Raw genomic sequence first — 14,739 nt, forward strand, 5'->3', positions numbered from 1 at the left:
CCATCTTGAACTCGGGCCCAGAGAAGGGTTTCTGGGTGTTGTTGATAAATGGTTTTTGCTTTGCATAGGAGAGTTTCAAGTTGCACTTACGGATGTAGCGCCGAACTGTATTTACTGACATTGGTTTTCTGAAGTGTTCTTGAGCCATGCGGTGATATCCTTTAAACATTGATGTCGGTTTTTGATGCAGTGCCGCCTGAGGGATCGAAGGTCACAGGCATTCAATGTTGGTTTTCGGCCTTGCCGCTTACGTGCAGTGATTTCTCCAGATTCTCTGAACCTTTTGATGATATTATGGACCGTAGATGATGAAATCCCTAAATTCCTTGCAATTGTACGTTGAGGAACATTGTCCTTAAACTGTTCGACAATTTTCTCACGCACTTGTTCACAAAGCGGTCAACCTCGCTACATCTTTTCTTGTGAATGACTGAGCAATTCAGGGAAGCTCCTTTCATACACAATCATGGCACCCACCTGTTCCCAATTAGCCTGTTCACCAATTAATGACTATTTGCTAAAAACAATCAGGTTTATCAGTTTGAACATTAACATTAAATATATTGTCTTTGTAGTGTATTCAATTAAATTACGTCCCAACTTAATTGGATTTGGGGTTGTATATTGTTTCCATGTGTTAAACAGCACAATACTTTAGGCTCACCAGGCAGATTACAAAAACAGGAACAAGGCTCTCCTCTCCTCTCCTCTCATTGAGCCGTCACCTTAACGTGGTGGAGCCGTTTGTGTGTCACAATGATCCTAGGAGCTACGTTGTCTGGGGCTTAACGCCCCTGGTAGGGTCACCCATGGCAAACAGATCCTAGGTGAAGGATCAGTCAAAGCACGGCTCCCAAAACCCCTATGAAGAATATATTAAATCGATCTCGGTTTCCCTTGCCCGGACGCAGGTCACAGGGGCCCTCCTCTGGACCCAGGCCTGGAGGTGGGGCTCGGTCGGGCACAGCCCGAAAGGGTAACGTGGGTCCCCCTTCCCATGAACTCACCACCTGTGGGAGGGGCCATAGGGGCCAGGTGCAGTGTGAGCTGCACCTGGCAGTGGCCGAAGGCAGGGTCCTAGGAGATCCGATCCCCGGCTCCAGAAACTGGCTCTAGGGATGTAAAATGTCACCTCTCTGGCAGGGAAGGAGGCCGAGCTGGCGTGTGAGGTTGAGAAGTTCAGACTAGATATAGTCAGACTCGCCTCCACACACAGCTTGGGCTCTGGTACCAGTCCTCTTGAGAGGGGTTGGACTCTTTTCCAAATTGGAGTTGCCCATGGTGAGAGGCGCCGAGCAGGTGTGGGTACACCTGTTGCCCCCCGGCTCGGCGCCCGTACATTGGGGTTCACCCCGGTGGACGAGAGGGTAGCCTCCCTCTGCCTTCGGGTGAGGGGACGGATCCTGACTGTAATTTGTGCCACCCTTTTTGGAGTCCTTAGACGGGGTGCTGGAGAGTGCTCCCGCTGGGGACTCCATCGTTCTGCTGGGGGACTTCAATGCACACGTGGGGAATGACAGTGAGACCTAGAAGGATGTGATTGGGAAGAACAGCCACACCGATCAGAACCCGAGTGGTGTTCTGTTATTAGACTTCTGTGCTCACCATGGATTGTCCATAACAAACACCATGTTCAAGCATAAGGGTGTCCACACGTGCACTTGGCACCATGACACCCTAGGCCGCTGTTCGATGATCGACTTTGTGGTCGTGTCACACAAAGACCGACCGGAGCTGTGGCCATAAGGTAGTCGGTGCCTGTCGTGGTGGCAATCCCCGAACCTGTTGTTGTACACCAGCGGTGAGGGATGCCGTCAAGCTGAGTCCTACCAGGCCTTTTTGGCCTGTGGTACTCCTGAGGCACCTGCTGGGTACCGGCTGGCCAAGCGGAATGCATCTTTGGTGGTCGCTGAGGCAAAAACTTGGAGAACGATTTCCGAGCGGCTTCGAGGAAATTCTGGTCCACCATCAGTGCACCATCAACACTGTGTATAGTGGGGATAGGGCGCTGCTGACCTCGACTCAGGACGTTGTGAGTCGGTGGGGAGAATACTTCAAAGACCTCCTCAATTCCACCGACACGCCTTCCAATGAGGAAGCAGAGTCTGGGGTCTCTGAGGCGGGCTCTTCTATCTCTGGGGTTGAGGTCACCGATGTGGTTAAAAAGCTCCTCGGTGGCAAGGCCCCGGGGGTGGATGAGATTCACCCGGAGTTCCTAAAGGCACTGGATGTTGTAGCGCTGTCCTGGTTGACACGCCTCTGCAACATCGCGTGGACATCGGGGACAGTGCCTCTGGATTGGCAAACTGGGGTGGTGGTCCCCCTATTTAAGAAGGGGGACCAGAGGGTGTGTTCCAACTACAGGGTGATCACACTCCTCAGCCTCCCTGGTAAGGTCTATTCAGGGGTGCTGGAGAGGTGAGTCCGTTGGGAAGTCGAATCCCAGATTCAGGAGGAGCAATGTGGTTTTTGTCCTGGCCATGGACCAGCTCTTCACCCTTGGCATGGGAGTTCGTCCAACCAGTCTACATGTGTTTTGTGTCTTGCAGAAGGGGTTCGTCCGTGTCCCTCATGGAGTCGTGTGGGGGTGCTTCGGAAGTATGGGATACCGAACCCCCTGATACGGGCTGTTCGGTCCCTGTACGACCGGTGTCAGAGTTTGGTACGCAGTCGTACTCGTTTCCAATGAAGGTCGGACTCTGCCAAGGCCACGCTTTGTCACCGATTCTGTTCATAACTTTTATGGACAGAATTTCTAGGCACAGTTGAGGCGTAGAGGGTGTCCAGTTTGGTGGCCTCAGTATTGCATCTTTGCTTTTTGCAGATGATGTGGTTCTGTTGGCTTCATCAGGCCGTGATCTCCAACTCTCACTGGAGCGGTTCGCAGCAGATTGTGAAGCGGCTGGGATGAGAATCAGCACCTCTAAATCTGAGACCATGGTCCTTAGTTGGAAAAGGGTGGAGTGCCCTCTCCAGGTCGGGGATGAGATCCTTCCCCAGGTGGAAGAGTTCAAATATCTTGGGGTCTTGTTCACGAGTGAGGGAAGACTGGAACGCGAGCGGACTTTGTATCGGTCCGTTGTGGTGAAGAAGGAGCTAAGCCGAAAGGTGAAGCTCTCTATTTACCGGTCGATCTACGTTCCTACCCTCACCTATGGTCACGAAATGTGGGTCATGACCGAAAGAACAAGAACAAGCGGCCGAAATGAGTTTCCTCCGCAGGGTGTCCGGGCTCTCCCTTAGAGATTGGGTGAGAAGCCCAGTCATCCGGGAGGGGCTCAGAGTCGAGCCGCTGCTCCTCTGCATTGAGAGGAGCCAGATGAGGTGGCTCGGACATCTGTTTAGGATGACTCCTGGACGCCTCCCGGGTGAGGTGTTCCGGCCACGTCGCACCAGGAGGAGACTCCGGGGACGACCCAGGATACGCTGGAGAGACGACATCTCTCGGCTTGCCTGGGAACGCCTCGGGATCCCCTCGGAAGAGCTGGAGGAAGTGGCTGTGGACAGGGAAGTCTAGGCTTCCCTGCTGACGCTACCGGCCCCGCGACCCGACCGGAAGAAAATGGATGGATGGATGGAACATGGCTGCAGTGTATTTAAAAAGTATACAGACATATGTTGTAAAAGAATTTTGACCACCATAAATCATTTAAAAACTTTTTCCACCATTAATGTGACCTAGAATTTTTACAACTCAACTGATTTATTTTTTTGAGAGGGAAGGTGCAAATAAACAACTGAAATAAACTTGAATGTGACTGACTTGGACTTCAGAATCAGAAACAGAATCATCTTTATTTGCCAAGTATGTCCAAAATACACAAGGAATTTGTCTCCAGTAGTTGGAGCCGCTCTAGTACGACAACAGACAGTCAATTGACAGAGAATACTTTTGAGACAAAACACAGTCACTGAGCAATAAAAGGTTACCAGTAACTTGGTAATGACGGTACAATTATTTATTTATTTTTAGGACAATTGTGCAAAATGATGCTGAGGCTGTTAGCAATTCAGAGCAGTTTGAAATGACTAATAGAACAATAGTCTGGTGCAGTGACCATTGTGCAAATGGTGCCGAGACTTCAAGAAATGGATGCAGTTTAAAGTGACTAGTAGTGTGAAAATCTGGGACAATGTCAATTGTGCAATTGGTGCAGATACTTCTCAAGCACATGATTGGCCAGTGTTGGTCAACAACCGATATGCAAGTAGTGCAAGGTGGCGAGACTACTACAGTGAGTGCACGAATAATTTATAATTGGCCCGACAGAGATGTGACTAAAATCTCAAGACAAAATTGGCAGCATGTTACAATGGAATTGTAAGTTAACTGCTTAAGTCACCTTTTCTGGAAATAATTTTTTAAAATGACAGCTTGCTCAAGTTTCCAAATACTGCTTTGTCAGCCTTATATTGCTGTCATGCTGTATATCATTGCACTGTCACATGAATAACAGCTAGCACCACAAAATTAATTTAAAATGCTGAAAATTGCTACTTTATTAGGGTGTCACTGATTTAAACCTCTCGTCACTCGCTCAAGACAAGCAATCACATACCATTGCAATCGCTCTCTCACATGAAATTAACAGCTACACACCCCAAAATTATGTTCTATTGCTAATTTAAAATGCTAAAAAAATTGCTGATTTATAACACAGTGATGGATGAAAATGGTAGAATATGGCATAATGACCATCCATGCACGTTGGAGTCCGGCCTTGCAGATTAGAGTTCCCAAGCCGTGCACATTAAAGTCGTGCCTCATGACCATGAAAAAGCCTTTAATATGTCACAAAAACGAATGTCTGTATAACGTCATTGTCCAAAATCCTTTTTCAAGTGTGGAAATACTGTCATTCTGTGGCTGTATATATTTATATTTTTATGTTAGAATCTACAAAGCTGACAGTTTTTGTTACCCTGTGTGTGTTCGCATGCGTGCGTGTGGATGCACTTGTGTTTCCTGGGCAGTGTTTAATTGATCACGTTCAATGTGTGTATTTAAGAGGATTTTTAAACTCCATATGGGTGTGTACAAGTGCAAAACCTGATCTCACTGACCCCAATACCTTTAGGCTTAGCACACTAAAACCACTTACTAATTGTCTTGCACTCCCAAACGATCTCGCTCTCGCTCTCCCGCTCTCTCTCTCTCTCTCTCTCTCTCTCTCTCTCTCTCACACACACACACACACACACACACACATTGATTGTAACAGTACGTTCTCACCTGGCCAGCTTGCTGAGACCCAGAACTCGTTTGTTGGGAAGGTAACCGATATGAACCTGCAGAAAGTAAACAAATCCATTTAAAATGAGATGATTACAGTAACAAGAATATATAGTCACTACTAAAATAGAATTAGTCAGATCAGATTTATTAGCAGGGATTAAGTAAATTTTTAAAAAACTGCAACAACCTGGAGTTTTGTTGTGGTTATAATACATGTCAGTAAGAGTAAGTAAATGTAAATGTAATACAAGCTGCCAGCAGCGATGAAAGGAATGTTTTTTTTTTATGGCAAATCCTTGAAATGAGCATCAAACTTTGATGCCATGCGCTGCCCATATAAGACGATGTACGCATTTTTTTTTTTTCCAAATGCAATTTAGCGTTCCCCATCTGTCTTGGATTCCTGCTTCCAATTGGGGCTCATTTGGGCAAATTCTGTTGTAGGAGTTCACTCACCACTCCTGGAGCCGTCACCTTATCGTGGTGTAGGGGTTTATGTGTCCCAATAATCCTAGGAGCTAAATTGTCTGGGGCTTCATGCCCCTGGTAAGGTCACCCATGACAAACAGGTTCTAGGTGCGGGACCAGACAAAGCACGCTCAAAGACCCCTTATGATGAGTACAAATATTGGTCCTAGTTTTCTTTCACCCGGACAGGGTTCACCGTGGCCCCCCTCTGGACCCACAGCCCGAAAGGGTAACGTGGCTCTGGTAGTCCTATTGAGAGGGGTGGGACTCTCTTCCACTCCGGAATTGCCCACGGTGAGAGGCGCCGAGTATCTGTGGGTATACTTTTTGCCCCCCGGCTCGACGCCTGTATATTGGGGTTCACCCCGACGGACGAGAGGGTAGCCTCCCTCCGCCTTTGGGTCCTGACAGTTGTTTGTGCCGAGGCACTGAACAGCAGTTCAGAGTACCCACCCTTTTTGTAGTCCTTGGAGGGGGTGCTTCCAGAGCGTTCCCACTGGGGACTCCATCGTTCTGCAATGCTCACATGGGCAATAACAGTGGGAGGGCGTGACTGGGAGAAACGGACCCCCAATCAGAACCCAGAGTGGTGTTCTGTTATTGGACTTCTGTGCTCGTCACATAACAAATACCATGTTCAAGCATAAGGGTGTCCACACTTGGCACCAGGACACCCTAGGTTCCAGTTTGATGATCGACTTTGTGGTCGTGTCATTGGACTTGCGCCCGCATGTCTTGGACACTCGAGTGAAGAGAGGGGCGGAACTGTTAACTGATCACCAGGTGGTGGTGAGTTGGCTCCGATGGTGGGGGAAGATGCCAGTCCGACCTGGCAGGCCCAAACGTATTGTGAGGGTCTGCTAAGAACATCTGACAGAATCTCCTGTCAGAAGAAGTTGCAACTCACACCTTCAGCAGAACTTCACCCATGTCCCGTGGGAGGAGGGAGTCGTTGAGTCCGAGTGGACTATGTTCCGCGCCTCCATTGTTGAGGCGGCCGACTAGAGCTGTGGCAGTAAGGTGGTCGGTACCTGATGTGGCGGCAATCCCCGAACCCGTTCGTGGACACCAGCGGTGATGGATGCTGTCAAGCTGATGAAGGAGTCCTACAGGACCTTTTCGGCCTGTGGGACTGCTGAGGCAGCTGATGGGTACCGGCTGGCCAAGCAGAATGGAGCTTTGGTGGTTGCTGAGGCAACATTTCGGGCATGGGAGGAGTTCGGTGAGGCCATGAAGAATGACTTCTGGACGGCTTCGAGGAAATTCTGGTCCACCATCTGGCGTCTCAGGAGGGGGAAACCATCAACACTGTGTATAGTGGGGACGGGGCGCTGCTGACCTTGACTCGAGACGTTGTGAGTCAGTGGGGAGAATACTTCGAAGACCTCCTCAATTCTACTGACACGCCCTCCCATGAGCAAGCAGAGTCTGGGGTCTCTGAGGTGGGCTCTCTTATATCTGGGGTTGAGGTCACTAAGGTGGTTAAGAAGCTCCTCGATGGCAAGGCCCCGGGGGTGGATGAGATAAGCCTGGAGTTCCTAAAGACTCTGAAGCTTGCGGGTCTGTCCTGGTTGACACACTTCTGAATCATTGCGTGGACATTGGGGACAGTGCCTCTGGATTGGCAGACTGGGGTGGTGGTCCCTCTTTTTAAGAAGGGAGACCAGAGGGTGTGTTCCAACTACAGGGGGATCACACTCCTCAGCCTCCCTGGTGGGGTTTATTCAGGGGTGCTGGAGAGGAGGGTCCATCGGGAAGTCAAAGCTCAGATTCAGGAAGGAGCAGTGTGGTTTTTGTCCTGGCCGTGGAACAGTAGGCCAACTCTACACCCTTGGCAGGCTCCTCGAGGGTGCATGGGAGTTCGCCCAACCAGGCGACATGTGTTTTGTGGACTTGGAGAAGGCGTTCGACCATGTCCCTTGGGGAGTCCTGTGGGGGGTGCTTCTGGAGTATGGGGTACCGAACCTCCTCATACGGGCTGTTCTGTCCCTGTACGACCAGTGTCAAAGTTTGGTCCGCATTGGTGGCAGTAAGTCGGACTCGTTTCCGGTGAGGGTTAGACTCCGCCAAGGCTGCACTTTGTCACCGATTCTGTTCATAACTCTTATGGACGGAATTTCTAGGCGCAGCAGATGCGTAGAGGGGGTTCGGTTTGGTGCACTCAGTATTGCAACTCAACTTTTTGCAGATGATGATTCATCAAGCCGTGTTCGCCAACTCTCATTGGAGTGGTTCGCAGCCGAGTGTGAATCGGGTAGGATGAGAATCAGCACCTCCAAATCTGAAACCATGGTGGAGTGCCTTCTCCGGGTCGGGGATGAGATCCTGCCCCAAGTGGAGTAGTTCAAGCATCTTGGGGTCTTGCTCACAAGTGAGGGAAGAATGGAGCGGGAGATCGATAGGCAGATCGGTGCAGCGTCTGCAGTGATGCGGACTTTGTATCGGTCCGTTGTGGTGAAGAAGGAGCTAAACCGAAAAACGAAGCTGTCAATTTAGGATCTGATTAGGATGCCTCCTGGACGCCTCCCTGGTGAGGTGTTCTGGGCATGAGAGACTACGTCACCTGGCTGGCCTGGGAACACCTCGGGATCCCCCCAGAAGATCTGGATGAAGTGGCTGGGGAGAAGGAAGTCTGGGCGTCCCTCCTAAAGCTACTACCCCCGAGACCCGACCTCGGATAAGCGGAAGAAAATGGATAGATGGCTGGATGGAGTTCACCCATGTACCAACCCTAGAATTCACCCAAAATGGTGTACTGTCAATTAAATTTCTGGCATGGGTCCTTCAGTCTTTTTAGTGTGTCATGTTAGGATTGACATGTCCACAGAATTGCATACCGATCGGTGAAACTATTGGTGGAGGTACATCCTTTTCTAACAGAGTCAACTCATTTGGATTTGAAACCAGATTGAAAAGTTCACATTTAACATGCCCAGACTTGTCTGTCATGTCCAATCAGAGCTGGTTATAATTTTATCATATAATTTTGCCTATGTAGAACTTATGAACTATATTTCTATGGCCATTACTTGATTTCACAGGCAACCAATGAGTAAGCCTTGACTGTGACCTTTGTCTCTGTGTCAACAATTGACCATTCTTGAGTGTTTCTGATGTAATTATGTGATTAATTTGTCAGCTTGTGTGGTTAAATAATAATGTTAACAATATGGCTTCTCAAAATGCAGCAGTTTGAGAAAAATGTCCACACATAGACTAAAAGGATGATGAGGGCAGAGAAGCTGGACAGGCAAGGATGGGTCTGAGCGTCATCAGCTGGAGAATCACTGATTTAGAGAGCTGCAGGCTCTAATTCTGAAACACACACACACACCCACAGACACACATGCTCCACCCAGACGTCAGACACAATCTGTTGACGAGATGAGAGAAAGGGCAGCAGCACAAGCGTGCAAAGATCTCTTTTCCTTGTCTTTCCTCCTTTTTTTTAGCCTTCCCTCTTCTTCCTGCTGTGGAAGCCTGATAGTGTTACATCAAAGATCTGTGAAGGCTTCAATTTCTATTATCAGCATCTCTATTACACCTTAGAATCAGAATCGGAATCAGAATCATCTTTATTTGCCAAGTATGTCCAAAACACAGAAGGAATTTGTCTCCGGTGGTTGTAGTACAACAGACAGTCAATTTACAGAACACTGTGTGTGAGTGTGCGTGTATGTGAACATGTGTGTGTGTGTGTGGGCGCACATTTCTGTGCAACAGTCATAATCATAATCGTTAATAAATGATGTCTTCAATATTTGTCATTTTAATGTTTTTATTAATCATTTTATTTTTATTTGTTATTTTATTTATCGGCGGCACGGTGAACCACTGGTTGGAACGTCAGCCTCACAGTTCTGAGGACCCTGGTTCAATCCCCAGCTCCGCATGTGTGGAGTTTGCATGTTCTCCCCGTGCCTGCGTGGGTTTTCTCCGGGCACATCCCAAAACATGCATTAATTGGAGACTCTAAATTGCCCATAGGTGTGACTGTGAGTGCGAATGGTTGTTTGTTTGTATGTGCCCTGCGATTGGCTGGCAACCAGTTCAGGGTGTACCCCGCCTCCTGCCCAATGACAGCTGGGATAGGCTCCAGCACGCCCGCGACCCTAGTGAGGACAATCGGCTCAGAAAATGGATGGATGGATGGATGGATTTTATTTATCAACCTTGTAATGGTGAGTGCAGTTGGAGCCTGAATCAAAGTACCAGTATATGAGATTTTGACATGCCATCATTAAAAAAATATCTGTCTATGGATTAATTCAGCGTTGCCAATTGTGTTTTCAACCCTGATAACACAAAAAAATGCAAGTCTAATAAAGCAGATTAATCAGATCTCAAACGTCAAAATTAAAATTTAGCACTCCATTTTGCAAACAAACAAATAACATTGCTGATAGACTGAATTGGATAGTTTATGTAGAGACAATAGTTTTGGTTTCTATTTTGTGCAATGTACGGACAAGAAGTACATGTAAGAAGAAGAAATGTAATTATGCTGTTTATATTACATATTTATATTTCCTATACTCACAATTGCTGATGAAACAATGCAAACTTTCCCATTGTGAAACTAATACAAATTATCTAATCTTATATTAGTCACTGATGGTGGAGTAGTACACTAGCCTGACTTTGGTGCAGGCAGCGTGGGTTCAGTTCCCACTCAGTGATGGTGTGAATGTGGGTGCAAATGGTTGTCCTGGCCAATATGTGCCCTGCGACTGACTGACGACTAGTTCAGGGTGGAGTCTGCCTTTCACCCGAAGTCACCTGGGATAGGCTCCAGCGACCGTGACCCTAACCAGGATTAGCTGTGTTGAAAATGGATGGATGGATCGATAATCTTATCTTACAAATATTTCTTAAAAATAATACTATACTTTTAACCTGCCCACGTTCTGAAGTCACGTGTGCAGTGACATACCAATTCATTTCCGGTTCAGACACAACGTCCTGTGTGGACGTGTATTATTTTATATTTATATCTCTAAACATGTATTAACTGGCCTCTCATTGTGTTGTTCAAAGTTGGTTTGTCTCTGCCAAAAAGCGGTTCCAGCCAGACCTATATGACAAGTGTATTCATAAAATCACTTATTTTGATGTTTTGTGACTGCTTGCAGTGATGGCTTAGTGATTAGCATGGCTTTGGCATCATCTTCGCCTATCCACTCCTCATTCTCCCTTCGTGACACGTGTAAGAAGTGTAGCTTATTCATTACCATGGAGGCGATGGTGACCCCAATTCCAATGAAATCGGGACGTTGTGTTAAACATAAATAAAAACAGAATACAATGATTTGGAAATCATGTTCAACCTATATTTAATTGAATACACTACAAAAACAAGAGATTTAACGTTCAAACTGATCAACTTTGTTTTTAGCAAATAATCATTAACTTAGAAATTAATGGCTGTAACACGGTCCAAAAAAGCTGGGACAAGTGGCAGAAAAGACTGAGAAATTTGAGGAATGGCATATTATGTCCCATTTGCCCTTTCGTACGCCTATTTTTCTTTCTTTCACCATTATTCGTGTTTCTGTTTTGTAGTTAGACCCCTCTGTGTGTTTCCCGATAGATCCCTCATAGATTTCATTAAATAGTCTATAAAACTTCACACTTTTTTGTGTGTGTTTTGAGTTTAAAATTCTAAATTCCTAAATGTATCAACCTTCAGATTATGAGACTGATGAGATTTTCGTCACTTTTCCCTAAATTTTCCATCCATCCAGCCATCCATTTTCAACACCGCTTATCCTGGTTAGGGTCGCGGGGCGCTGGAGCCTATCCCAGCTGACTTCGGGCGAAAGGCATACTACATCCTGAACCATCCTGCCTGGTGAAGCAGCTTTTAGGTGCTATGCTGCACACAAATGGAATAAATTGCCAACAAAAGTAAAGTCAGCCCCAAGTGTCAATGTTTTTTTAAGTCCAGGTTAAAAATTATTTTTTCTCATGCTTGTGACTAAGTATTTTAAAGCACTTCCACTTTTAAAGTGCCACTAAACAAACCCCCAAAAATACCTTGGAAATTCGACACACCACAGAAAAGAGTAATATTAACGAAAGCCAGAAAACAAATGAATGGATACAAAATATTAATAATAAAAAAAAAATTTAAATCACAAAGCCTTCAAAATGATCAAGAATTGAGACATTCTTTGAGCTTCCAGATGCTGTGGGCATATCGCTGGGTGCTCTGAAAATCTGACCTCCCCCCCACTTTCAGCTGCCAATCAAATACTTCATTCCATGTTCCATCACGCCATCACGGCTCCTCTGCAAGGAGAGGAGCGATGCACCTAGCACACGCTTTCACGGGCCGCATAGAGTCAGTCTGCCCCTTTGTTTCCGTTGAAATTCAGCGGGCCGTTAACCGACGGAGGGACTCAGCTTCAATGCTTCACGAGGAAGGGGAGGGAATCATCTATGGTGCAGGCGTTAGGCCTGAGGCGGCACCAGCCAGATGCTTTTTTTCCCCTTCCTCTTCCTCACCCACGATTGCAAGTGGCTGAAAGCCCTACGCTGTTGCACCGGACCTTTGCTGTGTACTCTAACCTAGGCCTGTCACGATAATTACTATATCGACTTATCATATGATAAATAAAATGGACATTATAGCTTTTCCGGACTCAATCAATTGCCATTGTTTTGGTGAGCCAGTGCACAGATCACACAGTTGAGCTGAAAGAGTTGTGTCATTAGCCACCAGTGGGCTCATGGAACACCGGCAGACCGGTACACTCTTGACAATGTTGGCCAATACTCCACAGCCTTGCTCCATGTACAGGGAGTAGATTCACCCAGCAGAGACACTTAAGGGAACGTTAACTGTTTATTATGTTCGCTAGCCTGCGAGCGAATGAGCTAGCGAGCTATGGAGTGAAAAAGCTCGCTCCACCGCGACAAAGTCGTTTAAGACGTCAGCGCCTCTCTCCGAGTTGTTGAGTGTGTTAGTCCTCAATTAACATTTTTATTAAGAATAACCTCAGTGGAAGACTTCATTCAACCAGCAGTAGGGTTTATCCCACAGACAGGGCGGAACATCTGGCAAAATATTTCTTCCACCGCAAGTACCTCCAGAACTCACAGTCACCAAGGCATCAGGGTTAGATTTTTGTAAACACTATCTGTCAGTCAATGCAATGGCATGCTGCCAAAGTAAAATAAAACGGTTCACGTTTCAGTGAACAAAAAGCACTCGATCATTGATGTGTGCTTTTGTCTTTTTCTTTTTTTTTTTTTTTTTTTTTTTTTAAATGTGTCTGTGGCGGCACGGTGGTAGACTGGTTAGAACGTCTGCCTCACAGTTCTGAGGACTAGGGTTCAATCCCCAGCCGCGCCTGTGTGGAGTTTGCATGTTCTACCCGTGCCTGTGTGGGTTTTCTCCGGGCACTCCAGTTTCCTCCCACATCCCAAAAACAACTCTAATTGACAACTCTAAATTGCCTGTAGGTGTGAATGTGAGTGCGAATGGTTGTTTGTTTGTATGTGCCCTGCGATTGGCTGGCAACCACTTCAGGGTGTACCCCGCCTCCTGCCCGATGATAGCTGGGATAGGCTCCAGCACGCCCGCGACCCGAGTGAGGAGAAGCGGCTCAGAAAATGGATGGATGGATGTGTCTTTGTGTGATGCTTCTATTGTATTAGCCCGTGTGAACAGCAGCCGCACAGCACACAGCACCGCCTGAGCAAAGCATAGGCCGGGCAAAATTAAGAGCGACGACGAGAACTTTTCTGATCGTGCAAACATTATGCCAACCAAAAATATTGCGACACATTGCCTATTCTATTTTGGAGCTTGTGGATGATCAAAGGTTGATTTGGAGCCAGTCAGTCACAAAGAGTCGAGCCACGCATGAAGTCACTAAGTATGACATAACTCCTTTAAACTCTGCATCGCCGTGCTTTTTCCGGGTTCCCAAGTTTTAACGCAATGCTGCACGGGATGGGCATTAGTCATAGATCGATTATCGGCCGGGCCAATTATCAGGGCCGATAGTTGGCATTTTGGCGCATATCAGTATTGGCCTTTTTTTAATCCGACGGTCGATAATTCATCCATCCATCCATTTTCTGAGCCGCTTCTCCTCACTAGGGTCGCGGGCGTGGAGGATCCTATTCCAGCTGTCATCGGGCAGGAGGCGGGGTACACCCTGAACTGGTTGCCAGCCAATCGCAGGGCACATAGAAACAAACAACAATTCGCACTCACAGTCATGCCTACGGGCAATTTAGAGTCTCCAATTAATGCATGTTTTTGGGATGTGGGAGGAAACCGGAGTGCCCGGAGAAAACCCACGCAGGCACGGGGAGAACATGCAAACTCCACACAGGTGGGGCCGGGGATTGAACCCGGGTCCTCAGAACTGTGAGGCTGACGCTCTAACCAGTCGGTCACCGTGCCGCGTCGATAATTCAATACTGGGTTATTTTGGCTCTGCTACAGCAGCCGCGAGCCTCTCTGTCTCTGACTTCTCTCTACAGCATCGCCCACATCATCCCGCCCACATCACCACTTTAGTGGCTACCCTTGCACATCGACTGCACAGATAACAGCCAATCAGAACGCAGTCAAAGCCGTGCAATGCATGCACAATGCTCTCAGTCTCACACACACGGGACAGAGAGAAGGTTTTACCAAATGGAGACGGTCCGGGACCAAATATACAGTATGTTTCAAAGGTAAATTAAGGCAGCAGACTCTACATAAATTGTAATAAATCCTAGTCCCATATATCCTATCCTATATCCTAATCATGTATATGCATATATATATATATATATATATATATATATATATATATACACTTCAGAAAAACAATGTCAGTAAATACAGTTTGGCACTACATCCGTAAGTGCAACTTGAAACTCTACTATGCAAAGCAAAAGCCATTTATCAACAACACCCAGAAACGCTGTGGGCTTCTCTGGGCCCGAGCTCCTCTAAGAAGGACTGATGCAAAGTGGAAAAGTGTTCTGTGGTCCGACGAGTCCACATTTCAAGTTGTTTTTGGAAATTG

The 14,739-nt window shown here is 47.1% G+C and overlaps 1 protein-coding gene across 2 annotated transcripts in view; it reads right to left on the reverse strand.

Annotated features, from left to right (window-relative positions):
• Window positions 1-14,739, reverse strand: part of gch1 (GTP cyclohydrolase 1) — a 52,523-nt gene that overhangs the window by 11,448 nt on the left and 26,336 nt on the right. For both annotated transcript variants that reach the window (XM_061703981.1, XM_061703990.1), the window contains exon 3: window positions 5,234-5,289. In XM_061703981.1, the coding sequence (XP_061559965.1) occupies window positions 5,234-5,289 (56 nt within the window). The remainder of the gene's footprint in view (window positions 1-5,233; window positions 5,290-14,739) is intronic.

This window comes from Phycodurus eques, chromosome 2, assembly GCF_024500275.1.
Source record: "Phycodurus eques isolate BA_2022a chromosome 2, UOR_Pequ_1.1, whole genome shotgun sequence".
In the NCBI taxonomy this organism is placed as follows: Eukaryota; Metazoa; Chordata; class Actinopteri; order Syngnathiformes; family Syngnathidae; genus Phycodurus; species Phycodurus eques.